Source organism: Thermoascus crustaceus, assembly GCF_041956765.1.
Source record: "Thermoascus crustaceus strain CBS 181.67 unplaced genomic scaffold VTN00scaffold_3, whole genome shotgun sequence".
In the NCBI taxonomy this organism is placed as follows: Eukaryota; Fungi; Ascomycota; class Eurotiomycetes; order Eurotiales; family Thermoascaceae; genus Thermoascus; species Thermoascus crustaceus.
The window spans coordinates 2,451,826-2,479,737 of record NW_027192529.1 but is presented as its reverse complement, the minus strand read 5'-3'; the positions used below and the strand labels follow the sequence as shown (position 1 = coordinate 2,479,737).

Below are 27,912 nucleotides of genomic sequence, written 5' to 3'. Positions count from 1 at the left end.
CTCTGTTCCCCCTTTCCAGACCGGGCGGACCAGCCAGCTCGTGGGCCAATCACGATCGGCGCTGCAGCAGGAGCCTTAACGACAGCAAGAAGCACGAGCTGCGCGAGGGCGCTGGCATCGCCATGTGGGCTCGACCACGGCCGGGGCCCTCTGTGCACTGTGCTACGACGGGTCTACGTGAAGTTCTTTCTTTAGCATTATTTTCCCATCACTGAACGTCTGTGTATGGAGCACTGAATGCGGTACAGTCTTGACTCCGGCCAGCAGCAGCACGAGCAGTCAGGGGTTCGTGTCCAAGCTGCGGTGGAGAAACGCGCCATGCCATGTCGGGTCTGGCCCAGCGCCGCTGCTCGCCCGTGGAACGCTTGGAACGTCGCTCTCCAGGCAGCGGCATGTTGCTGCCGCGTCTCTCAGGCATCAACGAGTTCTGCGGTCCGCCCTGTGGCGCCTATGAGATGACCACCAGCTCAACCCTCACCGACTACATCGGTTGCTGGGTCTTGCACAGTTCTGCAGTATCTGCATTGCTTTGCTAGTTTGTTACGCACTTCCCGTTGATCTGGTGCAGCTCCCGTGCATCTGTTTGTTTGCTGCCATCCAGCCCTACCTCCGTCTGATCCCTCCGCAGACCCCCCGTCATATCAAGTACTCCATACTGCGGACTGAGCTTCCCCCGGACCATGCGACGGGGCTGCCCCTCCCACCATGAACACCAGACAGGTTATTGACGGCTCTGCGGGTCCGGTCTCGCTATCAGCTGCCTTCAACCACGACAGTAGCTGCTTCTCCGTTGGTCTGGACACCGGTTTCTGCGGTAAGGCGCATCCTCACCTCCGGAGTAGTCTCGGAGATGGTGGCTGATAACGATCTGGGGGGAACACAGTCTTCAACGCCGACCCATGTGAGCTCAAGGTCTCCAGAGGTATGCAGTGCTTCCATCCCTGAGGTCGAACTTGGCAACTGACAGCCCGGACGTTTTTCCGCAGACTTCAATGCGGGCATCGGAGTGGCGGAGATGTTGGGCCAGTCCAACTACCTGGCTCTCGTCGGAGGAGGGAGGCAGCCCAAGTTCCCTCAGAACAAGGTGCGCACATCCGGGCCCTATTGGAGCTGCCGCAATGGAGTCTGATCCCCTTGCAAGTTGGTCATTTGGGACGATGCAAAGCAGAAAGCGGTCATCACCCTAGAGTTCCGCACGTCTGTCCTTCGGGTCCGCCTGTCCAAGTCGCGTATCATAGTCGCCCTACTCAACAGCATCCACGTCTTTGCCTTCTCCAATCCTCCCCAGAAACTTTCCGTTTTCGAGACGTCCGATAACCCGTTGGGGCTGGCCTGTTTGGGCAAGAAACTGTTGGCGTTTCCGGGTCGGTCACCGGGCCAGGTCCAGCTGGTGGAGCTGGAGACGGGCAATGTCAGCATCATACCGGCGCACAGCTCCCCATTGAGAGCCATGGAACTGAGCCCAGATGGAGAAGTCCTGGCTACTGCAAGTGAAGCGGTAAGAATGACCGCATCTATTTTCTTCACATTGTCTAATGACCCTATGACCCATATAGGGCACCTTGATCCGGGTATTCTCTACCAGTAATTGCGCAAAGATAGCTGAGCTGCGACGAGGCGTGGACCATGCAGTTATATTCTCGCTGGGAATATCACCCTCGAACACTATGCTGGCTGTCACATCGGACAAGTCTACTCTGCATGTCTTCGATCTCCCCCATCCGCGCAACCTGGCCAGGCGTAGCCAGTCGCCGTCTTCACCAACAGAAGAAACCACTAACAAATGGGGGATCTTGGGAAAGATCCCTCTCCTGCCCAGGGTGTTCTCTGACGTATACTCCTTCGCGAGCGCTCACTTCGAGATTGGCGATGAGGCTCCGCTAGGCTCACTCTATGTTCCGCCCCTTGGGACCTCGTTTGGGCGGCCCTCGAAGGGTGTGATTGGATGGACAAATGATAGTACGATTTTGGTTATTGGTGCAGGAAAAGAAGGGCGCTGGGAGAAATTCGTCATTCGGGAAGGGGAGGATGGCAAGCGGTACTGTGTTCGGGAGGGATGGAAACGCTATCTTGGAGGCGGCTGAACGATTTATTTGATGAAACGATTTATTGGGAACGTCTATCTAGGAAGTCTGTCCCAAGGACACGACAATTGTCCCGTAAGGGACCGGTTTCTTTCAGCCTGCTGCTGAGGACAGCTTGCATGCTGAAGAGTCAAAAGGATGGCAGATGACATCTGCACGCTCAGGTGGAAAGCTAGGCCTGGCAGCAAGAAGTGCCAGCCAACGGCTCCTATTTCTTGCCTTCGCACACACATCTGAACCGCCATCGCTTTGGTGATGTTGAAGACGGCCAACAGCAGTCGGTTGTGGCCCTGGATCTGGTTCGAAATTGATGGACTCTTTTCCGCTTCTCCGCCCTGCTTCATGCGGGTGCAGAGGTGTAATGATGGTATGATAGTAGAGAATATTGGAATAGTTAATGAATCATCTGTCGCGGTCTCTTCTATCCCGGTGTCGTCTTCGATCTGGTGATTCCGATCTTGTCTGTGATCGTGCTCTGTAGGATCTTTCCCGTGACGCGGACCGGTCCCTGTGGGACCTCTCTCGAGAAGCCGACCTATCTCTGTAGGACCTCTCCCTTGACGCGGATCTATCCCTGTGGGATCTCTTTTCGCGAGAAGCGGACCTGTCCCGGTGAGATCTTCTCTCCCGTGACGGCGACCTGTCTCTGCGTGACCTGTCCTCTCGAGAAAGAGACCTATCTTCGCTCCGTCTCCGGTGATGGTGACGGTGATGGCGGTGTCGATGTGACCGCTCACGACTATCATCTCTCCTCCGCTTCTTCTCGCTCTTCTTCCACTTTTCTATCGCCCGAGCAACCTCCTCTTTCTTCTCCTCGATCAGGAACTCCTTCATGGGATCCTCCTCATCGTGGTCCCGCATCAACTCCGCGAGCTCCTTCTCCTCCTTAAGCATCGGCCGTCTCCGCTTACCTTCCACGTCCGTGTCATCACTTCCCCTTCTCTTCCTCCTTTTCCTGCGCTCCTCATCATCGGTATCATCACCCCGTCCATCCGTTACCCTTTTCTCAGCCCCGATAACCGGCGGCGCGACATTATCCTCTTCGCCCTCATCCTCACGCCGCTTATACCGCACATGATCGACGCGCAGCATCCTCCCCATGACCGTCGCGCCGCACAGGTTGTCCACTGCCAGATCGGTACTGCGCTGATCCTCATATTTCAGGAAGGCGAAGCCTTTGCTCTTGCCGGTCTCCTTGTCCCGGACGAGGTTGATGTGGACGGGCTCACCGAACTGGGAGAAGATAGTCACGATGTCACCCTCGGAGAGCTCGTAGGGGAGACCGCCGATGTAGATGTAGGCCGTGTCGCGGTAGTCGGCGTGCCAGGAGGCTTCGGGAGGGCTGTCATTTGTAAACAAACGTTAGTATACTTTGTAGTCATGATGAAAAGACTACTATGTGAAAAAAAATACAGAGGGGATAGAGGACACAGGCAACATACACGGCGTTCTCAAGCTCGCGCTTGTTGAGCGCTTGGATCTGGCGGATGGAGTTCATGGTTGCTACCTAGATCCCCAAACAAGCCAGATTCAAATGCGAGAAGCCCCTCTCGCTGTCTTTCCTGTCACTTGTGCTGCTGTGGCAATGAAGTGCGGTTGAAGCACCCGCGCAAGAAATAACAATACCGGCGAGGTAAGCTCTGGAGTCGAGATCGGAAGATCGCAAGCGTCGCGCAGGGCCCACCGGCAACCTTGGCTCCAGGCTGGCCATGCGCTGCGTTACAAGGGCACGCCCGCTTTCATACTGTACCGATTCACGCGCTGCGCAACATCCCTTTCATGATATCTGCCCTTCTGTTTTCTTTATCGAACGAAGCCCGACGACCTTCGCATAGTCACTACCCCGTTGAGACACGTCTATATCTACGGGGGAAAAACAAACAACGCGCATTCACCTTTGAAACGGTCAAGACAAGACAGACTTCCGCGGCCCGACCGACCTGACCTTTTCCCCTGATCCTTCCCTGCGCAGCGCAGCGCAGCCCGCCCTATCCGATCTAATCTAATCCAATCCGCCAAATTGATAACCTCTGAATCCACGCGTCTTATACGCGATTATTCTTATACCACATCTCCGACCGTGCTGGGAATGGTTTGATCAGGACCCAACATGGTGGGAATCGGACAGCGACTGTCGACCTTGAGCCAGAACTCCGGCGGCCACAACAGATCCAGCAGTCGCCCGTCGAGTAAGGATGGCGCGAAAAAAAACATTTGGTCCTCGATGCTGGACAGCGTCGCCAGCGGGAAGCGGCTGCCGGAGAAGAATTTGTTGATCTTGGGTTAGTGATGTTTTTACCCTTGCGCTGTCATTGTTCTCTGGGGAGCAAGGCTCTTTGCGGGCTGCTTTTATGTTCATGAGCTGATATTGGTACCTTGGTTTTAGGAGGAACACCGGAAAGCCAGAGGGAATTTCTGGAAACGCTTGCTGCAGACCCTTCAGATCCTAGACTAGGGAATCAGAGGACGAAGGGGAGAGTACCCCCCATCGCGAACCAGTTTGCGCTGGGGTATACGTATCAGGATGTTCTGGATGCGGATCAGGAAGGTACGATGGTTTTGTTCTCTACTTCAATTCATGTTCTAGGCTACGCGTCAATTGCGGTTGGACGTCTGGACTGACGAGGCACGGACAGATATCCTCGCCCGCGTCTCCGCATACCTCCTCTCTGAACCTTCTCCTTCCTTTGCGCCCCTCCTCAGACCCCTCCTTACACCTCAGTCTGTGCCGGAGACCCTGATCGTGATTCTGCTGGACTGGTCGAACCCTTGGACCTGGGTGCGACAACTGCGCGAATGGGTCCGTCTGTTGCGATCTGTGCTGATCTCGCTGGACGACGAGACGAAGCTGGTTATGGAGGAGATTATGACGGAATGGCGTGACCGCAAGAGGGGGTTGGACGGTGCGGCCGCTGGGACGACGAATCCCGGTGGACCGGTGACGATACCGTTAGGACCCGGGGAGTGGGATGAGGGTCTGGGGATTCCGATGTGTGTTGTTTGTCAAGGGGTGCGTCTACTTCTTCGTCTGCGTCAGGGTATTGGTAGCTCACGCTGACCATTTCTTCGATGGATACAGGCCGATAAGATCGAGAAGCTGGAGAAGGAGCACGGTTGGCGCGAGGAGGAGTTTGACTTCATCCTCCAGTTTATGAGAACGATTCTACTGAAACGTGAGTCGCATATATACTCTGTGTCTTTGCAGACTGACTGACCAACCGCAGATGGCGCGTCACTTATCTATACTACTCCCTTCCTCGCAGGTTCCTTGCAAAGCCTCATTCATTCATCACTAGGGATACATTCCCTTCTTAAGAGACAATCACTCCGACACAACGTTATCGACAGAGATAAGATTCTCGTACCCACGAACTGGGACTCGTGGGGCAAGATCCGAATCATCAGGGAAGGCTTCGACATGGAAGGAGTCGGAACGGCCTGGTCCATCGAGATCCAAGACCCGCCAGAGCCTCTCAACGGTGCGGCTTCAGAAGAAGCTGAAAAGCCAGACGAGCCTGGCTCTCCAAATCCAGACGACGGCACCAGCGCCGTCGCCATCTACGAACAGACGATCAAGGATCCGAAGCGGGACACCTCGATCGGCCACGGCGGCAGCCGCGCGAACGCGAACAAGATCGAGATCGAGACCGAGGACATGCAGACCTTCCTGGGCAAGCAGCTCGAGGTCCTGGAGCAGCTCAAGATCGAGGACGAGAAGGATCGTGCGGCCCGGAAGGTGCCCAAGCAGCTGGAGATGTCGGCCATGGATGAGACTGGACGGGTCAATGAGCACATTGGACCGGTGCAGTTCAACATGGGAGGTATACAGGTGGATGCGGATGATATGTTGAGGAAGTTAAAGGTAGGCAACCGGCCAACTACTCGAGAATCTGACTTCTCGTGTCTGTCCATGGGCCATCCAGCTAACACGTCTATGTCTACAGGAGAGAGAGGCCAACCGCGCCCTCAAGAAAGAAACCCCCACGACGTCCGCGGGCGACGAAAAGGCACACAACCAGGCCCTGGCGAGCTTCTTCGCCGGCCTGGTCAAGAAACCTGCCGGTGGCAGCCCACGTGGCAGTACCCCTTAAATCATTACTAATGGTCCGTTTGTCTGCGTGTCTATGATCTCGTCGCTCTGGCTTGGGACGTGATATTGGAGGGTCACAAGGGAGGGAGGTAACATTGAAAGAGTGGGGAGTGGAGGAAGGAAAGGGAACGGGGGGACGCGAGATGCCAATTACCTTCTTTGTACTTTGCTGTACAGTATGATACCCTTAAACTTGAGTCGAACTGAACTAACTCTTGCCCCGAGTCTTCCCTGCCTACCTTAGACTAAGGATTGAAGTTATGTATGTACGTATCGATGTTACTTAGCTAATGATATGGTTTTATTGATTGATAATTGCCTAGATAATGGATGGATGTGTTATTGTTGGTGTTTCATTATTGATTTGGTTGATGTTGATAATAGCATTGGAACGTATATATAGTTACATGATAAATAAGGTAAGATTATAGGACCAACAAGATGGTGGTACATAGATTATGTTAGACATGGTAGAAAATATTCTCTCCCCTTTCTTTCTTTCAGGAGTCTCTTGCTTCTTGCTTCTCATCTTTCTTCATAACTCATTCCACATCCGAATATCAGCATCAGCGTCAGCATGAGAGCGAGCGAAGAGCAGCAAGTGTTTGATCTGATCAAGATCAGATCCGATCACCAACTCTCCCACACCTCCGCCGGCAACACCGTCCTCATAATCTCCCAATGCTCCACCGCCCCACGGGTCAAGAACGTATGGATATCCGGCATGTGCTTCGCGTGGAGGATCCTCTTCTCGCCCTTACTCACCTTGTCGAACACGGAGGCGTCGATCTCGTGCTGCGGCATCAGGTACAGCTCGCGGGACTTGCTGCCCAAATAGTCTTCGGGCGTCGGGGCGCGAAATTCAAGAGGGGAGGAGGTGGTCTTCTTGCAGAAGATGACCATGTTGGTGAAGTCGGGGACGGGGGAGTCCGGGTCCTCGGTGTCGCGCTTGTGTTTGGGGTTGTCGGTCTCCGGGTCTTCGCGGAAGATGCGGCAGGTGGGGAAGACGGAGCGGACGGTGCGGGTGACGAGTTTGGCGGGGTAGAGGGAGATGTCGCCTGCATAGTTCTGTGTTCATGTTAGTGATAGTTTAAGGAATGGAGTCGTAGGGGAAAAGGGAAGGGGGGAAAGACGGACAATTGCAATCGCTCCATCGTCCTTGAGAAGCGACTTCAGGCCTTCCAGGAACTCGACCGTGAAGAGCTCGATCGGCTCCGCGCCGCCGGTGAAGACGTCGTGCACGATGTAGTCGTACTTGGGGTGCGCTGGCTTGGACGTGGCCTTCTTCACGAATTTCACGGCGTCCTGGATCACGGCCGTGTGGTTTTTCGGGAAGTGGAAGTACTCCTGGGCGAATTGGTGGACGACGGGGTCGATCTCGACGACGGTGGTGTCGATTCCGTGCGCGATCAGGGCTCCGGGGGTGGTTCCAATTCCGAGTCCGCTGGTGGACGGTCAGTCAGATGATGGAGGATCCGGGAAGAATTGTTTCAATGCAGAACTTACATGACAAGTGCGTTGCTGTCTTCATCCGGCCGCCTGTGCTCTCCACCTTCGGGCTTGACCAGTCTCACAGCCTCCAGCATGGCGAAGACCGCATAGATAGGGTCCTTCACCGCTGGATTGTAGTTTCTTCCGGTGTTCTTCCATTCTCCTCCGAGGAGACTGTGGTCGCATCTCAGCGCGACGTATCCGTCCTTCGCATTTTCCAGGATCGAGATATAGCCCGTCACGGACTCGCGTCGCTCAATCAGAGTGTAGCCGTGTTCCTGGAGAGTGGAATTCAAGACGGCGGTCGGGCGACCAAAGGGCATGTGGACATTGGCAGTGAAGGAGAAGAGCAACGACGGCAGGGCCAGAAGCAGCAACTTGGACGGGACAGTAATAGAGTACAGGGCCGCGAGCAAGAGTTGAAAGCCGCTGCGGGTGATAAATCCAATGGTCTTCGAAATGAAAAAGTTGGCCACTTTCTCCCCGATGAGGAAGAGAACATAGGAGCCGACGAACGGCACATGTTCTTCGGCCAGTTCACCGTAACGAGCCCTCAGGTCGGTAGCATATTGGATAATCTTCACAGATACAGCCACCGAAAGCAGAAGCAGTGGGTAATAGGTAAGCACGTCCGTGACCACAGGACCGGCAGGGTTTCCCAGCGACGAACTGAATTTGAACAGGAAATATTGAATGGTGGGAATCCAGAACGCCAGAACTGGAATGAAGTGCGCTGCTCTTCTACCAAGGCACCTTTGAATCCGATCTTTCAAAAAATAGCCAGCGATGCCGGCTGCCAGCATCCCGGGGCGGTGAGCAAAGTCCGCAGCAGTCCCTCCATATACTGGGGACAGCGTGAGATGGCAGATTGAGGAGTACGCCGCAGCGAGGAACAGCAATCCCACCCCCCGAGCGAATGCATCGTACTTGATGCTCGTCAGTATGTTGCGCACCGTCTCCAGAGTCGACGGAGGCGGCGGCCGCTGCGGAATAGGTCGTGCCATTTTGACCACCTTAAAGACGAGACTTGAAGAATGGTCCTCCTGACAGGTCAATGGGGTAATATATGTCTCGCACGAGCGAAACTAGAAAACCAATGTCAATATTTTACCGAAATAATTGCTTCAAAACACGGAATTTGACGTAGAGGCTCGATTTTCCTGCACGTAGAGCGAAGCAAAAAAGTAGAGCTCTTAGTGCACCACGTATGCAAAAACTCCAAAGCAACAAAGCAATATGCAAACGAAAAACATCAAAAGAGAGCAAGAAAGCCTTACATTTTTATTCAGCTCGAGACAATTGCCATATTCGTCAGAAGGTTAAAGGTTAATTTCTCCAAACCTCAGCGGTGCAAAGAGAGCGATCTGGACAGTCAAAGGATCCGCCAGCGTTTCGGCGCGCTTCAGACTGCGGGCCGGGGATCCGGTCTCGTCCCGCCGAAGCTCACAGAACATCGCCATCGCCGTCTTATCAAGCCGACCGCCGCCCGCGTTCCTATCAACAACAGACATTATCGCTTGACTGCTCATACTCTACCACAACCATGCCGTATTTCCCAATGAACACGGGAAAAACAGAGTCAGATACACAGAATGACGCAGCGCACGGCACGACGTCGTTGAAGCGTCCAGTGGTCCCTCCAGCTTCGGTCCAGGTCAAGAACCGCCGCAAGCGCTATCTCGACAAGCACCCGGAGTACTTTTCTTCTCCTGATCTCGAGCTGGCCGGTCCGCTTGCTCTGTCCTATTTTTGCATTGACCGATTATCTGCGCGTTTAGATGATCGCTGTTCTTAGTGAAAAAGACTCTGGACTAACATGCAGCCACCGATGCAGACCCTTTACTCTACGATCGCCTAATCCGCCGGTTCCAGACGCCCCAAGAGAGGGAAGCAGAAGGACGTGCGAAAGGCTTCTCAGGCGTCCTCGAAGCGGATATCATGAGATCGGAGGCCAAGCTGGATGCGCTGAATAACCCAGACCCTAACGCGATGCTCAGCTACAGACGCGGCCCCAACGGAGAGATTCTAGCAGAGGACCGGGAAGACATCCCCACCACCAAAGAAGAGGGAGAGAAACGATGGCGCTGGGAAATGGAAATGCGCTTCCTGAAGGGAGCGGATTACAACTTCGACTACAAGACGGTTGATGAAAACGATGAATACGATGACTGGAACGAGGAGCAGGAGCGATATTTTGACGAAGAGGAACCCGAGTGGATAATCGAAGACGAGAAGAAGCTACAAGGAGAGACAGGTATACAGGATTTTTGAGATGCGATGTGTCTGTTGTCTCGCGGGTTTGTCGCTGTGTCAGTGCTATGAGGCGCGCAAGGCGGGCTTTCCCGTCCGCTCATGCTAATGTCTATTTAAACTTGCACCTGCAGCATGTACTGCTATGGTTGCGGTTTTGGGGGGTTCTGACCGGACCTGTATGTCTGAAGGATGCGCATCCTGTGATAGATGCAGCCTACTGTTCGGTGGCTCTTTCCTTTGCGGTTATAATGTCCAGGAAGGCCGTCATCAAAATCATTAAAACGTGATTTGGCTCTAGAAGGAAATGTCGAATAATAGCAGAAATAACGCTGCTGACCTGGCGTAACCTATGTCTTGCAATCGCGGGGTCGCAGCGCTGGCTGGGGTTCGTCTCGATCCGAAACTGCTCTCACACTATCATTCGCTACGGACGAGATACCCTGGAGCATGGAAGATTTAAACACTCCAGCATATCGAAATGCGGGGAAAGCTCTCAGGGAGTACGTGGTTTCCAGATTTAATTGAAAAATGGCAGCCGGTCAGCCGACACACGTCAGAATGAGGCGTGCTTGGAACTTCTGCTGTTTCGCAGCTTGAGATAGACACAATCCATTCTTTTGTCTACTGGTCCTCATCCCTCCAGCGCATAAAACATTATAAGATTCAAGATGCTGTTTGACAAAGATCAAAGGAATGGTGATACCAGCTTTCCTACTGTCACCCTGCCTACGCTGAACCAAGCTCCCCGAGAGGACAGCACGAGGCCTCTAGCTTGCATGATATTCTTTTTCGCATCCCAGATGACTCGAAATCTTGAGACCAAGATGGTCGCTGTGCCAGAGTCAGAGAAGGATGGCCATCAGTCCTCTATCTCAGTCCATCGCCTTGACACGCTGCTCTCTGAGGTGCAACAGCATGCAAAGGCCAGCCCGTACGTTACTCGCTTCGAGAGTATCCCAGTCGAAATGCCTCCTCCTGGCCGCCCTAAAGGTACGACTCGCGAAGAAATGCACGACATACTGCTGCTGGCCAGCTTCAAGAACAAGTGGGCTTGGGAGCAATGGATCCAGACGAAAGAGTGGCAGCGGTTTATGCAGCAGACGGAGAAGGAAGGCGTCTTCAGAAGGATACCTCATGTACGATGTGCTAGCAGTTTGAAAGGACTGAGAGATCCTATCGATGTCCTGACGTCTTGATTTCTTGACGCGCGGGAGAATCGGTCCCGATCAACTACCCATCCAGCTTTCCATTCAGCTCTTGACAAACCACTGCTCTGGTTATTGAGGTTGCTCAAATCTTGTTTTTCGGCAGGTTTGGTCCCATTTGGGACATAGCCTGTAGGGCTTGGTTTTTTGTCCTGGGTATCTTTCGGAAGCACGCGCAGAGGCATTAATGCGCTGAGAAAATCAATATCGCCGAGCCATGATACGGCATATTCAGTTCTACCACAACTTCATTCCACGAAAATCATGCGTAATACAAGACTGAACTTAGTTCTGAAGTCAGACACAATTACCAAGATGAAACCGCACTCATAGATCCTACAGCGCATGGATATCAGGCCAGACCGTCTTCGTTTCACTTCTTGATGTGCAAAGCTCTGTAGAGTGTGGTCCGTTAGCGCCGCAGAAATTCTGAGCACCTATTCTCGTCCGGCCAAGTCTAGAGCAATGTCCAATAAGTAAGGTGTCGTGCCCTCTGCAGTTTTCGACAAAAGTAAGAGAAAAACAAATCTGATTAGAGATAACATAAAAGCAGCAGTCCACGTAAAGCTAACAAGGACGAGAAGACAACAGATTAAGTGATTCAAACACCGTTTCATTCTCTTTCTTTGACTGGTATCTTTTTCGCTAATATTCGATCCAATTTCAACATGGTCTGCCCTCTCACCTACAGGCCAACAACACTGTGAATGCGTATGCCATTTGATATGATCTAGATCGCTCCAAACCCAAGGGGACTGTGTCTCTCCTATCGGCTGAAAATACCCAGAAAAAAAAACCCTCAATACATACAATCTAGCGCACGATACTGTACCTCCGCTCCCTATCATTACTCTTGTTACCTGCGTACTCTTACCATTGCTTGTACTGTAGGGCTGTTCTGTTCCTGCGCAACTCCGCCTCGTCTTGGCGAGGAAACCCAAGAGATTCTCGCGCTCTTGGCAACATCCCGTTACTTCGCATTTCATTTTTCATTCTCGCCCTTGCCGGGCGGCCCGGGCGGTCCGTACCACTGTATCACTTCAACATTCCTGTGTCTCGTCTTGGTGGCTACCTAGGCATCATTGTGATAATCACTTGTACTGTATAGCACATACCTTGTGGCTTTGTGTTTTGTATTCTCTCCAACTCCGCCCCTCTCTCGGCCTCGGTTTGCACAGGTTGTGCAAAGGGGACTCCGCCGTGATAGTAGTCTGCCAAAAGAACCTCTTCGAGTTCTGTTGTGTCGTGCCGTGCCATGACGCCCCGGAACCAAGTGGACAAGCTTCCGGTTGCGGGTGCTGCATTTTGATGCCCACGGCCGCAACCTAAACCTTCAGTGTCATGTATAGAACCATCAACCATGGGTGGTGGTTCGGGCGGTTGTAATGGAGACATCATTCTGACACTGAGTACTCCGTAGACATTTCTGGCTTCCAATGCACGAAAACTACCTAGGTTGGAAAGGAGAACAGAGCAGTGAGGTCAGGTGCCTCAATACCTGAACGGCCTCGCTCTTGGTCTAGCCTATGGATGTTCATAGGTACAGTACTGTACGGAGTACTCTGCTCCAAGCGCCCTAGCAGGATCTGCTTCTACGTCTGTCTATGGAATTTTTCTTGGCTGGTGACCTGTCTCTCAGCAAAGCCACTCCAGACCCTGCCAAGAAGTCCCGCATCCCCCGTGTCTTGGCATAATAATGTGCATCGATCGACGATAAGCGCTTTGTACTCGGTAGTACGGAGTACTCTGTACACAGGCAAACAAGGCGGGTAGTCATTCTTCGAACAGAAAGAACAATGCCCGTAATAGACGGAGTTTGTGTGAGAGAATAGGTAATCTATGAGTGACAAACTTTTTCTCTTCTTAATTCAAGGATCCAAAACTTAACACCGTTCCATGTTTGCTTCCGTACTCCGACAAGTCATACTTTCGGCGGCTAGCCACCTACCTACCTCCCAAGGAACGACCTCATACAACCAGGGATCCCTGTGCACGAAAGAAACGGTAGTTCCTCAATAGCACGCGCAGATTCCAAGCGCGGATCTCTCAGTCTCAGCTTAGCATAGCCTTCCGCTGATCGGGGACAGTACATCCCTTCTCCAGACGAAGATTCCTTTCCATCTCAAATGCCGGATTGAATAAATACCAAGACTCCCCAGCGTCGGAGACGGAGAAGAGGCGAGGCGTCACGTCACGCGCAAGAATTCAACAACAGGCCTTCGTGGCCGCGCAGTTAAAACTCGAAGGTGGTAGCGGAATCGTTTTGGAATCGTTTTCCAGGGAGGATGAGGATCGATCATCTGGGGAGGGAGGGGGACTCTGGGGCAACTTGACTGCGTAGCCCTAGTAGCCCCGCCTCGTTCAGAGTTGCGTGTCTCGCAGATCATCCTTCTCCGTTCTTCTTGGCGGGCGCTTTCCGCCCCGGACTACGGAGTACAAGGGGCTAAAAACCTCCCCCCGACGCAAAAATAGGAAAGCTTCAGATAGTAAGCAGGCTAAGCCTGAAGTTTTAGGTTAGGTACCTTCACAGTTAGGTAGGTCGGAGAACAGAACACTCTGAGAGGAGTCCCAGAAATTTCAATTACCCCTGAAACTAAGTGCAGGAAAGCAGTCCCCGTCCTACTGCTACTTATCATCATTATAACAATGTACATGTACGATGTACGATGTACTATGTACTGCTACTTAGTAATACATCATCTTGCGCAGGGGGGAAGGGGGGGGTGCGACAAAAATCTTGGCAGTCCACTCCTCAACAATCATCCCTTCCTTGCGCGGAAAGAGCTCTTTTCTTTTATTATTTTCTTGGCCCCGCCCAGGATCAACCCCCGCTGACGCAAAAAATTTAAAAAGAAGCATAGCCATGATCGACTGTGCATGATGCACGTATACATACCTTTTTATTTTTTTTCTTGGCGGAGACTATGTATTTTCGTACGGGAGTACCTGTGTACAGGACAGGACCGTCAGGACTGGTATCATGTTTGTATTATACCTGATCACTGTACAATGTAAGATATAGTAACAGTAGATAGGAGTTTGAGTGACAGGTGCTAGTGCGTTCTGGGAATGTCTGCAGATAAGGTCATGTATGGACTGATGTATACCTCCTACAAAGTCCGTTGAACTCTGCTAAACAAAGACAATTGGCCATATTCTTTTTTAGGGCATAGATTGGAAGATGGCGAACTCACCAGTCTGGATTCACATTAGCCTTAAAGCCTATCTAATCACGTGCATATGTATGTGCCTAATAAACAGGACAAATTGAACTGTATCTACTACCACTAGCAACTAATAGGTAGAGAATAAAGTGCGTGCCCATTTGGAACCTTAAGACAGCTACTGCCGTTAGCTACCCGACTCAGGGCTCTCATGCAATGCATAGAATTTCCAATTACTGACATCGCAACTGCTCTATATATATATTTGGAATAGTATTGTGTACCTAGCCAACAAGCGCTTATCGCAACCTAGGTGCGGATAAAGCTAAACCGCTTCAACATAGTCTCCTGTAACTGTCCCGATTTGGGAATGGCACCTGGCAGGCAAGATTTGAGTAGATAGGTAGCGCTTAATAAGCCAAACGTGGGAAACAATGAAGGTGATGATAAGAGTTTGTCGCGTTGTACTCCAGGGTTGTAGTCTGTATGCTCTATTGGGTCAGTACGTTGATCATCTACATTTTTCTGAGCCCTCTCCATGCATAATTCATGAAAATTAACCCATATCTAATGATATGTCTGTCTTCTGATCCTGCTATTAGGTATATACTATGTACTAAACTATCTAACATGGTTTGAAGTTTTGTGGCAGTGTTAACAGACCCGTGCATATGACATTGGAGCGAGCGCTTTACACCCGCCAAGAGTAGTAGCATGACCCTCAAACGAACAGCGAACTACTTCATCACTCGTATTCAGCAGATGGTAAAAATCACAAGGAAGCGAATATCTCGGCGGTAAGCGGAACTGCCAAAAGGAGGAAAACTTACGGTGAACCTGTGTGTTGCCCTCCCGTCTACATATGCGGGACATCGTGACCTCTTAGAAAGCTTCCGATGTCAGACGGAGGGGTCGGCGCTCGCCGCGCCGCTCGCTCAGCTCAGACGTGACGGTCGGGGCTTCTCAGGCGACCCTTACCGATCGGCCTTAAGCCGCAACCAGCAACGCGGCGAATGTGCTCAGCTGGCGACAACGCAACATCAAGACCAGACCTACAGACCCCCCTCCGGCTAACGGCTCGTCGTGGCTGGATTATGAAGCCAATAATGGTGCAGAGATCCCTCGCACCCGTTTATTCGAATTTCCAAGGTTGACGACAGTTAACTTAGTAGGAAGTACGGTGTACTTCTGTAGGGAAGTACCTTGGTTATGGAAGTGCGGCCGTGATGCCCCGCGGTTCTTCCGGTATCTTGTTTTTTTCTCTCATTTTACGGTTGCCACGACAGTCACAAGAACAACGCACCACTATAACTTACTACGTGTTAGGGCCTTAGGCGAAATGAAGAAATATACACAAAGGGAAAGACGATGAGATTTCTCCGCAAAAAGGACCTGCAACAAAAATAAGTGTGGAGTAAGTAACCGGGTAACCAACATAACTGCATACATAAGCGCTTCGCTTTTCGAGTCACAACTGTCCAAAAACAAAAAATGTCGCGTCAGAGAGGCTCTGCTGCGCAAAAGAGAGGTAGGTTCTTGGCCTTTTCTTGGCCCTCTGATCATTTTATCACTAGCACGAGCACGGAAGATGCATGGAATCCTGCGGCGAAACAGAAGTTAACGAACGGGCGGTGACCTCTCTTGCCCAGCCTTGTCCCGTTCCGTCCGGGAAGGGAGGAGGGAGGAGGAGGGAATGACGGTATCGATACCTGAGTGGTATGTTTACGATACGGTTCCGACTGAAACAGGTAAACCGGATGCACACGGGCCACCATCATCTACTCTGTACAGCTGGCAGCCTGGCAATCGGTTTTATGGATGAATGTATGCCACCGGACTAACGGGGAGCGATGAGCCATTTTAGTTTGGCGCTTAGCGCGTCATAGGTAGGAGTTTACAACACTTTGGGAATTTAGAACTGACTTCTTTAACGAGTCGTGCTGTACTTTTCCCAAAAGTTCTCTTGGAGATGTATTTGTTGGGTCGTATTTAGGTAGCCTTATCTTAATTCATACAGTACAGAAAAGCAGATCTATCCATCAATCGAAAAAGAACGATTTAGAAACTTGGAACCATCTTCGCGACGTATTTCCCAAAATTGCGCGATTATTAGAAAACAACAATGCATATCTGAGCCGTGTTTATCTCTCCAACCCGCGCGCGACAGAGACCGAGGATGCACACTAAGCTATGTGGTTACCTACTTGCTATTTCCAGTGCCCTAATTCGCCTCCCAGGTCTGACAGGCGTGGAGCCTGGGCAACGAGAGAAGTCAGAAAACTACGTCACTACATAAAAGAAGGTTGGTAGTCTGAGGATTAGCCTGCACTTAAGGTCTTGGTAAAGTCGGATTGGGGCCGAGTTTGCCATAGCATGGCATGGCATGGCCATGATAACGAACCATCAGATAAGCGAGGTTAAGTAGTGGTCGGGTCGGTCGGTCGGTTGGTTGTCTATCGAGGATGAAGATGAGATAGGTATATACCTACCTAGATTCAGGCTTGACTTTTTTTTTGTACTGGACAATGACAGGTAAGTAACATTTAGGCAAATGGTTGGTGTTGTTCAAGAATTGAAGACCCTATAGGAGATCTGATCAATAGAAAGTGCATCACATCATCACCCTGCGCGGTTTATATAATTGGAGAGATTAACCTCGTTCCAAGTGTATGTTGGCAACCACCTAACCTTCCTAACTGGCGAGCCCAGAACAGCTGGACCGAGGGAAAGAAAAGAGCTGCAGCTAGCTAGGTAGATAGGTAGGTGATCATTCACTATTCATCTGCTTCCATCATGGAGCTATGACAATTTGATGTGCATGTGCGGAGGACCTAGGGCCCGTTGGATGCACCGTGCTTTTTTTTGTTTTCTCCGCATGCAACACGGCATCCTGTCCTGTTCTGGGTGGCACGGGCCTTCACATCTTGTCAGCTCTCACTCTTTACTGTTCTCAATTGATCAAGGATACTATGAGATTAGTACTCCTCCTTACATACACAAAATACGGCGATGTTGGATTGATGATGATGATGATGCCATGCTTCAGCAAGTTCCTAAACGGAAGCTGCGGCTTTGATTAAATGATAAGTCAAATCAAACCAGAATAATTTAACACTGACATGTTCTGGAATCTCGATGGTCTTTTATTATTATTCTTGTGACAGTACCGGAAACAGAACTTGCTATATGAGTTACCTATTAAGATCAAATAGAAAGACCTACACGCAGCTAACATCTCATCAGGATAGTAGTACCTATCCATCAACCACCCGAGAGAGAGAGGCGAATAAAAAATTAAAAAAAAAATCGATCTCTACCTGACCCTTGTCATTCCCCGTTAAGGTCCCCGGATACGATAACCCGCCCCCCACACACACTTACAACAGGGCTGGTCTCAGACACGAGCTTGTTTTCTTTCCCTTCCCAGTCAGCTCAGTTGGTGGCAACGGACCATCCAACCAGAAATATCGCGCATCACCACTACTCTGCAAAAACCCTTGCAAGCTACTAATTTTCACTGATGCACTGCTTGCTTGCTTGCTTGTCAAGTTTTCATCCGGTCTTACACTTCGACGAGAGCTATTGGGTCTGTATAATTCTCCGAGGGGGGAATTGGTATGTAGGCTTTAAATCCTACTGACAGTGCCAACTGGAGTTGTGTTTTCTTATTTCTCCGACTTTGTTGGCATTCGAGTATACGTAAAGACGGAGCTGCGGGCATACGTACCCCAAACATGCTGTGCGTACTTTGATCGTGCCTTTCGGGGGTTCACTGAGATTTCGAGAATTCCTGAAGACTTGGCTGGTGCCGCAGTACTCCACATTTGGGGAGTTTGTTGATCTAAGCCGTACTTAATTATAACCAACTGCACAACGAACCGGAAAAAGATCCAATTGAACCGACATTGTGTACAGATTGCGGCCTAGATGCCATTGAGCGAGACGACGTATTTGCACGGGGCGGTTCATGCTTTCCGTGGGCCTTATGCGAAGGAGTTATCTATCATCTACGTAGCACAACAGTGACCACTCCGCACTACAAGGGGTAGCTGGGGGCGCCGGCGCCGATGACAAGCAGTGTCAGTTTCAGCACGGACTCACAACAGCTATAGGACGTCAGAATAATTGCGGAATTGCTTCCGACACGCAGTTCCAGCTTTCTGCCTTCTTCTTGCCGTCTGAGGATGCTGTCGAGGTGGATCCTGAGGGCCAAGTTCATTCACCGCAGAGTTGCGTCGTCTCCGGCCGACGAGGCGAACACCGGGCAGCATGGCATGGCGCGCCGGTAGTTCTATGTGCTCTCGCCATTCAGGTTGAGGCTACCACGCGTCCAACAGCGAACAGATGGGGATATATACCCAGGTACAGTACAGCTAGGCAACTACATTATATGGAGTCAGTGCTCTGGACAGCCATGGATCTTTAAGAGGAAGGTCTTGCGAACAGGAATCTGCACAGATTGAATTGTCAGCGGGAATGGAAACACGCAAAGTACTTCAGCAACAGGGAATCAAAGATCGTTTTGGATCAGGCGCGGGGAGATGGTGAGTTGGCCCCGATTGCCGGGGCCCGTACGGTGTCACGGTGATACGGTACGGTAACGACCATACGGTACGGAACGGTACAGCGTACCTGAGCGGACACGCAAGGGCGCCAGAGGGACGGCTTTCGGCACGCAAGCGCTGCATCGGTCAGTCGGCCTTCGCTGGAGGGCAGCCTATGAGCGGCCCGATGAGACCTGGGGACGCCCGTCATGCGGTGACTTTGGGGGATGTGCATAGTGCGCGGCAGGATCTATGGGGGTGTGGAGAGGGTCGAAGATGACGAGACGGCCCTTCAGACTCCACAGGGACAGGATACGGGCCCAGCCTTGTCTGAGGATAGAAAAGGCGATGGCCTGCCCGCTTGTCGAGTCTCTTGTCATTGTCATTCATCTTGTGAATCCCTCTGCTGATTGACTGACATTAGAGGTCCCTCTGCTTTGTCTTCTGCAGCCAAGGACCGCTGGCTCAAACGCTTTCTGTTCTCGGGCCCGTCTTTCAGCCGAGGAGGGGGAACATCGACCAACAGTTGTGTTCCAAGGTTGAAGGAGTCTTGCGTGAGGGAACGTGGGAGGTTACAGCGGTGCCTCTGGTTAAGCTGCCGTGACGCGCTTGGCGCTTCTGGGCCCTAGCGCAGGAGGAGAGAAAGCCGTCTTCGTCCCCCACGCCGTCCGCCGCTGCCGCCCCAAACCGTGGTTCCCGGGAAGCTCTTCTTTCCCCTCTTCGCTACACTGTACTTCCCGCCTCGATCGACTTTCCCATCTTTTATACATCCTCGTCTTCTGCTCCGTTCCCCGTCTCCTCCTCCTCTTTTTATTCCCCCCTTCCCTCCCTCCCCGCTCCTCTCCGCCCGCCTCTATTTTGCCTATTTTGCCTCCTTTATCACCTTTAACGGCACATTCGGGGGCTGTATAAGCTTTACCTTCAGATGGGTCCTTTGGTCCTCGCTTGTTCCTCTCTTTGCCGGCTCTTCTCTTATTGTCACAGCACGTTTCTGAGGCCTCTGTTCTTTTAAACGCACACAGAGAGCTCCACGTGTGCTTGATCACCAACGACCACTGTCTGCAGTTCAATTGAGTATGAAGTGGTGCACCTGATATCGTTTTGCGTTCGAGATTCACTTGGAAGTGACACTGCCGACCTGAACTATAATATCTTTACATCCACCCTCACCCTGGCATTTTCGAACGGTCACCGTACAACAAAGGCTCCCGAAAATTGACCCAAGTTGGCTTCAAGTAGCAATGCCGATCTCCGTATCGCAAGCCCCTGCCATGGACCCTGGTAGTGAGTCGTGGCGGGAAAGCAAGCATGGTCACTCTCAGGTTCTAAGTACCGTACCGCGCCCCAATTCATTGGTTCCTGTACCGCAGACCAACTCGCAGGATCCGCGTCCTGCCGATCTCTCGAACCCAACCTTGGAGGAGAGCGACGAGACAGCAAGTGAGCCTGTCGAACCTGTTACCCCCACGAGCGACTCTTCCCCGCCGGCACTGTCGAATTACCAGCCAGGACCAGCGATATCAAGTACAAAGGCCCCTGAATGCGCCCCATCGAACCCGAATCCGTTGATCATCAATACAGCTGCAACTCCCGATTCAACTCCCCCCAGGGTTGTCGCTGCTTCCAACGAACCGTCATCTTCGTCTACTTCTGCAGTCCCTGCCAAACCCTCTCCGTTGAGGACAGCATCGCATTCTATAAAAGCCCTGTTTCGCCGCTCGATTTCCAATGCGCACGAGGAGGCAAAGGTGGACTTGAACGCGAATCTCTCTCCCAAGGAGCCCCTCAATTCAAGCAATGGAGGCTTTCTTTCATCGAAGCGGAGACCGTCATTTTCGTTACAATATCGTAATTCCCCTGCTACCTCGAAATCCAATTCACCCAATTCCCCTTCGTCGCCTTCGAGTACGTTGAATACAGATGTCAATGGGTTACTCGGTACCTCAGCACCCCCGGAACGTCCTAGGAAGCACTCGATATCTTCAGCGGCGTTAAGTGTGAAAGGGAAGATCAAGTTCGGTGCCACTCCTCGTCCTCAACATGCCGGTCCAAGGCTGCGGTCTCCCAGCTTGGGTGACCTCAAGAACCAACCTGACAGGCCGGGCTTCTCCATCCCAGCTGCTGCAGGGGTGGGCCTGAAGGCACGTCGGATGAGTACCAGTCTTCCGGACGATTTCACGGTGGATACATGTGAGCTCCACGATGAGTTCGTGAGGACAAGCAGGGTCCCGGGTCGGAGGGGAAAGGAGATTGGGAAGGGTGCCACAGCTACGGTGAAGATAATGTACAGAAAAGGATATTCGAAGGATGTGCAATATGCCGTCAAGGAGTTTCGAAAACGCAGTCAGAAGGAGGACCCAGAAGAATATGAGAAAAAGGTCAAATCGGAATTCAGCATTGCCAACAGTTTACATCATCCGAACATCGTGCGGACGGTCCGTCTCTGCACTCATTCAGGCCGATGGAACCATGTTATGGAATATTGTTCGCACGGAGAGCTGTACGAATTGATTCAGAGGAACTACCTTAAATTTGACGATAAAATGTGCCTCTTCAAGCAGCTTCTACGTGGCGTCGCCTATCTACATGACAATGGAATCGCCCATCGGGACATCAAACTGGAGAACCTGCTCCTTTCGAATGAAGGGTATCTCAAGATCACCGATTTTGGCGTCTCAGAAGTTTTCAGTGGCATCCATCCAGGTCTGCGTTCTGCTGGTGGGCAATGCGGGAAGGAGATGGGAGAAATCCGAAAATGCTCTCCGGGAATCTGCGGTAGCTTGCCTTATATAGCCCCGGAGGTTCTGTCAAAGAAGGGTATGTGTTCTTTTGCAGCGTTTGCCATAATACGGTGTCTCACACTCTATACAGGTGATTACGACCCTCGACCACTTGACGTTTGGTCATGTGCCATCGTCTGCCTTGCCATGATCTTCCGTGTCCTGCCCTGGGAGTCGGCTGATCGCAAGGATAAAAACTATGCCAAGTTCATCGACGGCTGGGACGCCTTTATGATAACAAATCTTGACGGAATAATTGCTGGGTCGCAGTATCCCTCTTGTGGAAAGATCTTCTCTGTTATCCCGAAAGAGGCTCTTAGACGTCTTATTCTACAAATGCTTCATCCAGATCCCAAGAGAAGGATCTCCATCCATGATGCCCTGAATGACCGCTGGGTGAAAACAATCGAATGCTGTTGCCCTGAACCGCAAGAAGCCTCCAAGCCAGCCACTTCCATTGATGCAGCAGATAAAGACAGCTGCAAGCTCGCTGGCAGGCTGGTGGTGCAGAAAACGCACAACCACATACCACCAGAGAAGAAATAGATACCACAGGATCACTTTGATACACAAGATGGATATTGATCCTTGTGATGCACTATTCCATTCTCACATTACATTCTTGTTGTGAACCCTGAAGATACATTGCATTGACTTCATCTTGTGCAAGTACTTCCTCTGTACATTTTGCTGAAATTGGAACATAGATATTTTGACTTGTGTTTGTTGACACCTTTGATTCAGTGTACATACTTCAGAGACATACCCTTTTTATGTTTTAAACTAGAGTTCTATTTAGTCTTTACTATTACAGATTCATCACATTCCAAGTTTTTGTTTTTCACCTATTCCCCACAGTGCTTTTTTTTATATTTCTTCTAAGCTAGTTTATTGCAACGCGCTTCTACCTGTCTAGATCCCTTTTTAGTGGGACATACTTGAAACCGATGCTCAGGTGGAGTTGTTGCTTATAGTGAATGCTGTTTGCCTATACATGTACTGTGCTTTCTGTCTGGCATTCAATCTGCATACAATACGGAGGTTTCCTTTCCTTTCCTATATATGTGTGTGGACCGCAGGGTGGATGTCTTGATCAATCTTTTCTTTTTTTCTTTTTTGGGTTTGCTGATTTGGGTCTTGTCTTTCACGCTTGCGTTGAGTTTCCGGACATCGAGTACTGCGTCGGATTTGGCTAGATTTATTTTGATAATAGACCTTGTCTGAGTAATATTCCTTTTCTCTTTCCTTGATGATAATTCGTTCTGGGCCTGTCAGCGCCTCTTGCCTGCTTATCATGATAGTCTACCTTAATGAATGATTCTGTAACTTCTTTCTTTTGCAATAGAAGGAATAAATAAGCAAATGCTGTCAGCGAAAGGAGACTATAATTGCAAAACTAAGAGAAAGGTGTGTGTGTGTGTGTGTGTGTGTGTGTGTGTGTGGGGCTTGGTTAGCAATCTGGTTTATCTTGCCTGCTTTGAACTGGCTGATAGGAATCTTTTTTTATTCCCGGCGGTAATAATGATGAATGAATAAACGAATGAATAATGATTGATAACAGAAACCTATTTAGTTATAGTCATTGTCTAATACCTATTTTGAAATTGCTTATGATTCATTATTATTATTGCCTTTTGTTTCCTGTTCGCGTTCGCGGTTGTGAATTTATCCAGACACGTTCTGTTGCGAAAATGTTAAGTCTATCGATAGTCGACAAACGAAAATGATGGAACAAACCTACCTACTACCACAGAGTAGACTAAAATCCAGGGACACTTGTATCTACTCATCCATCTATCTACGGAATTTACTGACGCCTCAATTGTGTTCAACATTCAACGCCGTCTCTCTAGAAGGAACGGATGTAGGAAAAGAAAAAGATAAGAAAAGAGGATAAAAACGTATACTAATACAATAATATATATAGCGCCTATTCGGGGTCACATTTAGTTTTGGATACCGCCAGCGGCTGCCGCCGGATTCACCGAGTCAAAGAGATCCATCACGTCAATCCCCAGAAGCTGCAGCGCTTCCGGCATGTAGTTCGGATCGTCGACGAGCGGGAAGAAGAGCGATTCAGTCCCGGTCCCGGTTCTGGTCCCGTCGTCTATGAGGTCACTATTACTGCCGGCGTTGCTGCTGTTGTATTGTTATTGTTGTTGTTGTTGTTGTTGTTGTTGTTGTTGTTGTTGTTGTTGTTGTTGTTGTTGTTGTTGTTGTTGTTGTTGTTGTTGTTGTTGTTGTTGTTGTTGTTGTTGTTGTTGTTGTTGTTGTTGTTGTTGTTGTTGTTGTTGTTGTTGTTGTTGTTGTTGCCTTCTTGCGGTAGCAATTCTCCGAGGACTTGATGGTTGTCATTGGATTGCCAAGCACTTTGCACCTGTTGCTGATGAGGCGTCGGGGTTAGTGGCGGTGATGCGACAGCGTCGGTTGTTGTTGCCTGGAAGATGAGGTTGTTTGGGAGTTGATCCTGGCTTTGAGACTGAGGCTTGACGTCCTTCAAGGGATTGGACATGGCCCTGAACGTTTTTCGCATTCGAGGACGCCTCTGCATTATTGTCTTTGATCGGAACATTTCCATCGCTACTATTATTATTGTCATTGTTACGGTTGCGCTCGCCCTGCTGCACATCACGCACGTACTGCCGTGCAATATGGGCGAACTCGGCCACAAGTGAGCCGGGCAGGGTTCCCCTACTCGCATATTTTGATTCGCTGAAGTGGCCACTGGCGACGTCCAGGAGCGCCAGGTTGTTGTTCGTTTCTGGATGGGTAGGATTATGGACAACTAGGTGGAAAATAATGAAAAGGGCGGAGAGGGGCATTAGTGCCAGGACCCTGTAGGGTTGTTCATGCAGCAGGCGCTTATGTCAGTAAGGTACATCGAAAAAAACTCAGACATGTATAGAACGACGTACCATATGGAGGTACAGGGAGGTATAGGTAGCCACTTCAATGTATTTTGTCAATTCCAAGATTGAGCAGGAAGTTCTCATCAACAATTTCTTCGTTTCCAGCTGACGATCAGTTCCCGGCTCGTCAGCTCCGATATGGAGTGCTGTCCGCAGCAAGTTTAGGTGTGCATTGAGGTACAGGTAGTGCGTGTTCAGTGCGATTGAGACAGCTAAGGGCCCAGGCAAATCCCGTGCCCTGAGGGGTTCTCCCGGCTGGTATGGCTCTGGTATCGACATTATCCAAACTTCGAGGTCATCGTGTAGCCGGTAAATAGAGGCGCGGTAAAATCTCGTTGTGTTTCCTGCAGAACTGACGGAGAGCAAGCTGCTGTAAATCCTAGAGACCAGCCTCGCATATCTGGCGAAGGTGAGAATCCAGTCATAGTCGCCAAATACGGACTCTGGAACATAGGGAATCGGGCAGCCTATATCAGAGTCCATTAGTAGCTGCGTTTCGTTACTATTAGCCTTTTTCTCTCTAAATGAGCAGAAGTTGGCTTAATGAGGTTTTCCCCGTTGTGAAACATGATGTCTTTTCGAGAGAGTGTACAACCCAAAAGGTCCAGTGGCATATGCTATCATTCGGACCTGTCGCCTTGTTGTAACCCATATTCTGTGCCATTTTGGCCGCTTCTCAGATCATCAGAAATTCCAAATTGGTAAGCTGATACAGTTGTCGAGAAGATAGCCTGTGCATGTCGGGTCTCAGTTTACTTTGGGCGAAAAGTTAGGGGGGAATCTCACCATTGCAGTCAGAGCCTGTCGTGGAGTGTCAGTCAGAATACTTGTCTGAGATTGATGTTCAGGAAAATCACATACTTGGACCGCCATCAAGGAACCTTTGGTCATCACAACGTCCTGGAAATAGGAAAGTGTCATCTCAAAAAGACCCCAAGCTTGTCCATTGCCCGGGTCAAAACTTGTCATAACTTCCACCATCGTTATATTGACAGCCAATGGCAAGAACAGTATGGTACAAGGCAGACCAAACCTTATCCGCTACCAACTATTGGGAGGGGACCTGTCCAAATACTTTCCGTTCAAAGGCCTCCTGGTCGAGGAACGGATAAACAGGATGTACTTGTTCAAAGTATGCTTCATCAAAATTAACCAAGATCTCTCAACTGGTGCTCTGATTGGGGAGGGAAGGAGATCTCTGGGAAAGAACATACATCGCACGCAAGAGGTCACAAAGTCGCTAGTGATTTGTAGTGGCGCCCTTTTTGAGCCACATAAGAAATTCAAATGTAGCACCCGACCTGTGCCCTTTAACCTTGAATTCACCATAGAGCCAATTGTTTCCATAAGCGGGTTCAGCTTTGTGTGTCCAAGCCTATTGCTTAAGGAATGCACCCTGCTGGCAGAGAAGAATGAAATATTTGAGCTAGGCCCTAAAAGAGTATCAGAATAAACAAGTACATTTACTGCATCAATAGGTAGTGCCTTATGCATACCGAAAAACTCTGTCAACTAAAAGATATCAACAAACCTTCTAGCAACTAAATGTACTCTAAGGGGTAACTAGACGTTGACTGCAGAATTCTCATCTCTATACCTGGCAGGGGTCTGACGGTCCGCCAGGAGAAGGTCAACATAGAGCTTTGGGAAACCACCAGTAGACGGTGATAAAAACTGCTCTGATGAAGCAGTCTCTCCAGCACACCTGTTGCCATTGCTGCCAACGAAAGACGTGCGGGCGTCAGCTTCTCGATGGCTCTCGGCACAAAGGAGGCCATTTGAGTAATTCAAATTCTGGCTAGCAGCTATTGTAGTTGAGCATAAAGGTCCATTTGCGCCGATAGAGTTGTTTGACATTTAGGTGTCGGGGCGACGGTTTCTGAACTCAAGACATTTAATCCTAAATCGCGTTGTGAGTGACAAAGTCTTTATTCCAGTTTAATTCGAATATAGCAACTACCATCGTTCGCTTCAGCATCTGAAAGCTGCTGTTTGCGCTTCCTTGGCGGCTTGGTGTAGCTATAGTGACATAGAGCTTTTCGTGACTGTTCAAATGGTTCAGTGTCAGCAAAGGCTCAAGCCGTAGCTCAGAGCAGCTGCAAATGAGAAAGTACAATGCAATTGTCATAAGAAGAGTAGTCCCCCTTATCGGATCCTAAGCAAGAGCTATCAGCACCACGTTTGCTGCAGTCGGCAAGGACTCCGAACATACTGGTGCACCGGACTTTGCGAGCTTTGCATGCACCGCAAGTCTTGGAGAGCTTTCTAACCCGCACTTCCGTCATCTGGAGATCGGTACCGAATGAGCGGAGTACAAAGAAATAGAATCGGAGATGAGACGAGTTCCGATCTTTATTATTGGAATGGGGTGAGGGCAACTTTGATACTCCTTATCTGACCGAGATGCTGTTCGGTGCTGAACGCTTCGGTGCCGAGCAGAGAATCCGGCACTGTCATTGGACGCGGAGCAGCATACCTATTGATGCCGACATAAGAACCCCAGCTCCCATATTGCAGAATCATTGAGGAAGCGGGCCTCGGCACCATTTCACAAAGTGGACTTCCTTCAGATATGCAAGAGAAAATCTCCGATGGAGCTTTGTCGAAACACGCTTGGGACAAGAGCGACCAAGCTGTCAGTGATGGAGCCAGCTCCGTCTATCCATGAATGCTATGAGGAGGTCCCCTGAGCGTTATATAAACGGTAATTAGCCCAGCTGTGTCTTCTCTAGCTGATGCTTTTCGTATTGTTCTGGCCAGTCAACGTTGGGTCGACTTTTGAAAATTTTAGGCTTCTTTACTCCCATTTGTTCTTTGATATTCTTCGACCCACAAGGATTCAGGGTTTCGCCGTGAATAGGGTAAGTTTTGACGGCTATTCTTTTGAATGTTTGCGTTGGAAGTACCTATAAAAGAGATGACCTCATATTTTGATAGCTATATTGAGCTTCTTCTGTCAAGTTACGGCCATTGACATTACTAGGGAACATGGGCGCCGAAAAGTCCCATCTTGAAAGCGATGGGAACTTGGAAACAGGTAGCCAGCATGTTTCTCCAAATAAATCCTTGGAACCTTTAAAACTCTGTCGAAATGCAGCACGAGAGTGTCGAATCGTGATGATCCCTTCTATACAGAAAGCCTGACTGGACGCCAGAGAGAGCCCTGAGGGCCGCCGTGGAGCATTCAAATGGAGAAGACATTGCCTTGTTTCTTCGAGAACATCGATTAGGTGGTAAAATGTTGAGGTACATGGAGATTGCGCTACAACAACGTCCCAGTCTGATGTAGCGTTGATACTCCCAGATATGCTTCGAGCTGTTCGCTGTGTTTTCGGAAGAGGTCCTCAGCGGAAGATACTCCATGGCTTGGATGGCTTAGTCAAGGAAGGGGA

The 27,912-nt window shown here is 50.3% G+C and overlaps 10 protein-coding genes across 10 annotated transcripts; 6 read left to right on the top strand and 4 right to left on the bottom strand.

Annotated features, from left to right (window-relative positions):
* Nucleotides 1–237: 237 nt before the first annotated feature.
* Nucleotides 238–536, top strand: VTN00DRAFT_6082 (uncharacterized protein; the record flags this gene model as incomplete). Its single annotated transcript, XM_069432679.1, has 2 exons — nt 238–285; nt 342–536. 2 exons carry the CDS (start codon nt 238–240, stop codon nt 534–536), a joined length of 243 nt encoding a protein of 80 aa, XP_069288514.1.
* A 169-nt stretch (nt 537–705) lies between these two features.
* On the top strand, nt 706–2,084 carry VTN00DRAFT_6081 (uncharacterized protein; the record flags this gene model as incomplete). The annotated part of the gene is made up of 5 exons (XM_069432678.1): nt 706–814; nt 884–922; nt 987–1,084; nt 1,142–1,498; nt 1,557–2,084. The coding sequence occupies 5 exons, from the start codon at nt 706–708 to the stop codon at nt 2,082–2,084; spliced, it is 1,131 nt and encodes a 376-aa protein (XP_069288513.1).
* Nucleotides 2,085–2,119: 35 nt separating this feature from the next.
* Nucleotides 2,120–3,582, bottom strand: VTN00DRAFT_6080 (uncharacterized protein; the record flags this gene model as incomplete). The annotated part of the gene is made up of 3 exons (XM_069432677.1): nt 2,120–2,546; nt 2,620–3,426; nt 3,527–3,582. 3 exons carry the CDS (start codon nt 3,580–3,582, stop codon nt 2,120–2,122), a joined length of 1,290 nt encoding a protein of 429 aa, XP_069288512.1.
* A 612-nt stretch (nt 3,583–4,194) lies between these two features.
* On the top strand, nt 4,195–6,175 carry VTN00DRAFT_6079 (uncharacterized protein; the record flags this gene model as incomplete). Its single annotated transcript, XM_069432675.1, has 6 exons — nt 4,195–4,366; nt 4,471–4,632; nt 4,721–5,094; nt 5,164–5,257; nt 5,309–5,946; nt 6,029–6,175. The coding sequence occupies 6 exons, from the start codon at nt 4,195–4,197 to the stop codon at nt 6,173–6,175; spliced, it is 1,587 nt and encodes a 528-aa protein (XP_069288511.1).
* Nucleotides 6,176–6,804: 629 nt separating this feature from the next.
* Nucleotides 6,805–8,669, bottom strand: VTN00DRAFT_6078 (uncharacterized protein; the record flags this gene model as incomplete). The annotated part of the gene is made up of 3 exons (XM_069432674.1): nt 6,805–7,242; nt 7,312–7,618; nt 7,681–8,669. The coding sequence occupies 3 exons, from the start codon at nt 8,667–8,669 to the stop codon at nt 6,805–6,807; spliced, it is 1,734 nt and encodes a 577-aa protein (XP_069288510.1).
* Nucleotides 8,670–9,208: 539 nt separating this feature from the next.
* On the top strand, nt 9,209–9,936 carry VTN00DRAFT_6077 (uncharacterized protein; the record flags this gene model as incomplete). The annotated part of the gene is made up of 2 exons (XM_069432673.1): nt 9,209–9,392; nt 9,500–9,936. 2 exons carry the CDS (start codon nt 9,209–9,211, stop codon nt 9,934–9,936), a joined length of 621 nt encoding a protein of 206 aa, XP_069288509.1.
* A 650-nt stretch (nt 9,937–10,586) lies between these two features.
* On the top strand, nt 10,587–11,114 carry VTN00DRAFT_6076 (uncharacterized protein; the record flags this gene model as incomplete). The annotated part of the gene is made up of 1 exon (XM_069432672.1): nt 10,587–11,114. The coding sequence occupies one exon, from the start codon at nt 10,587–10,589 to the stop codon at nt 11,112–11,114; it is 528 nt and encodes a 175-aa protein (XP_069288508.1).
* Nucleotides 11,115–20,072: 8,958 nt separating this feature from the next.
* On the top strand, nt 20,073–22,157 carry VTN00DRAFT_6075 (uncharacterized protein; the record flags this gene model as incomplete). Its single annotated transcript, XM_069432671.1, has 2 exons — nt 20,073–21,648; nt 21,703–22,157. 2 exons carry the CDS (start codon nt 20,073–20,075, stop codon nt 22,155–22,157), a joined length of 2,031 nt encoding a protein of 676 aa, XP_069288507.1.
* Nucleotides 22,158–23,718: 1,561 nt separating this feature from the next.
* Nucleotides 23,719–25,501, bottom strand: VTN00DRAFT_6074 (uncharacterized protein; the record flags this gene model as incomplete). The annotated part of the gene is made up of 5 exons (XM_069432670.1): nt 23,719–24,127; nt 24,252–24,472; nt 24,527–25,009; nt 25,307–25,321; nt 25,382–25,501. The coding sequence occupies 5 exons, from the start codon at nt 25,499–25,501 to the stop codon at nt 23,719–23,721; spliced, it is 1,248 nt and encodes a 415-aa protein (XP_069288506.1).
* A 947-nt stretch (nt 25,502–26,448) lies between these two features.
* On the bottom strand, nt 26,449–27,067 carry VTN00DRAFT_6073 (uncharacterized protein; the record flags this gene model as incomplete). The annotated part of the gene is made up of 4 exons (XM_069432669.1): nt 26,449–26,565; nt 26,635–26,675; nt 26,733–26,870; nt 26,920–27,067. 4 exons carry the CDS (start codon nt 27,065–27,067, stop codon nt 26,449–26,451), a joined length of 444 nt encoding a protein of 147 aa, XP_069288505.1.
* Nucleotides 27,068–27,912: the final 845 nt, after the last annotated feature.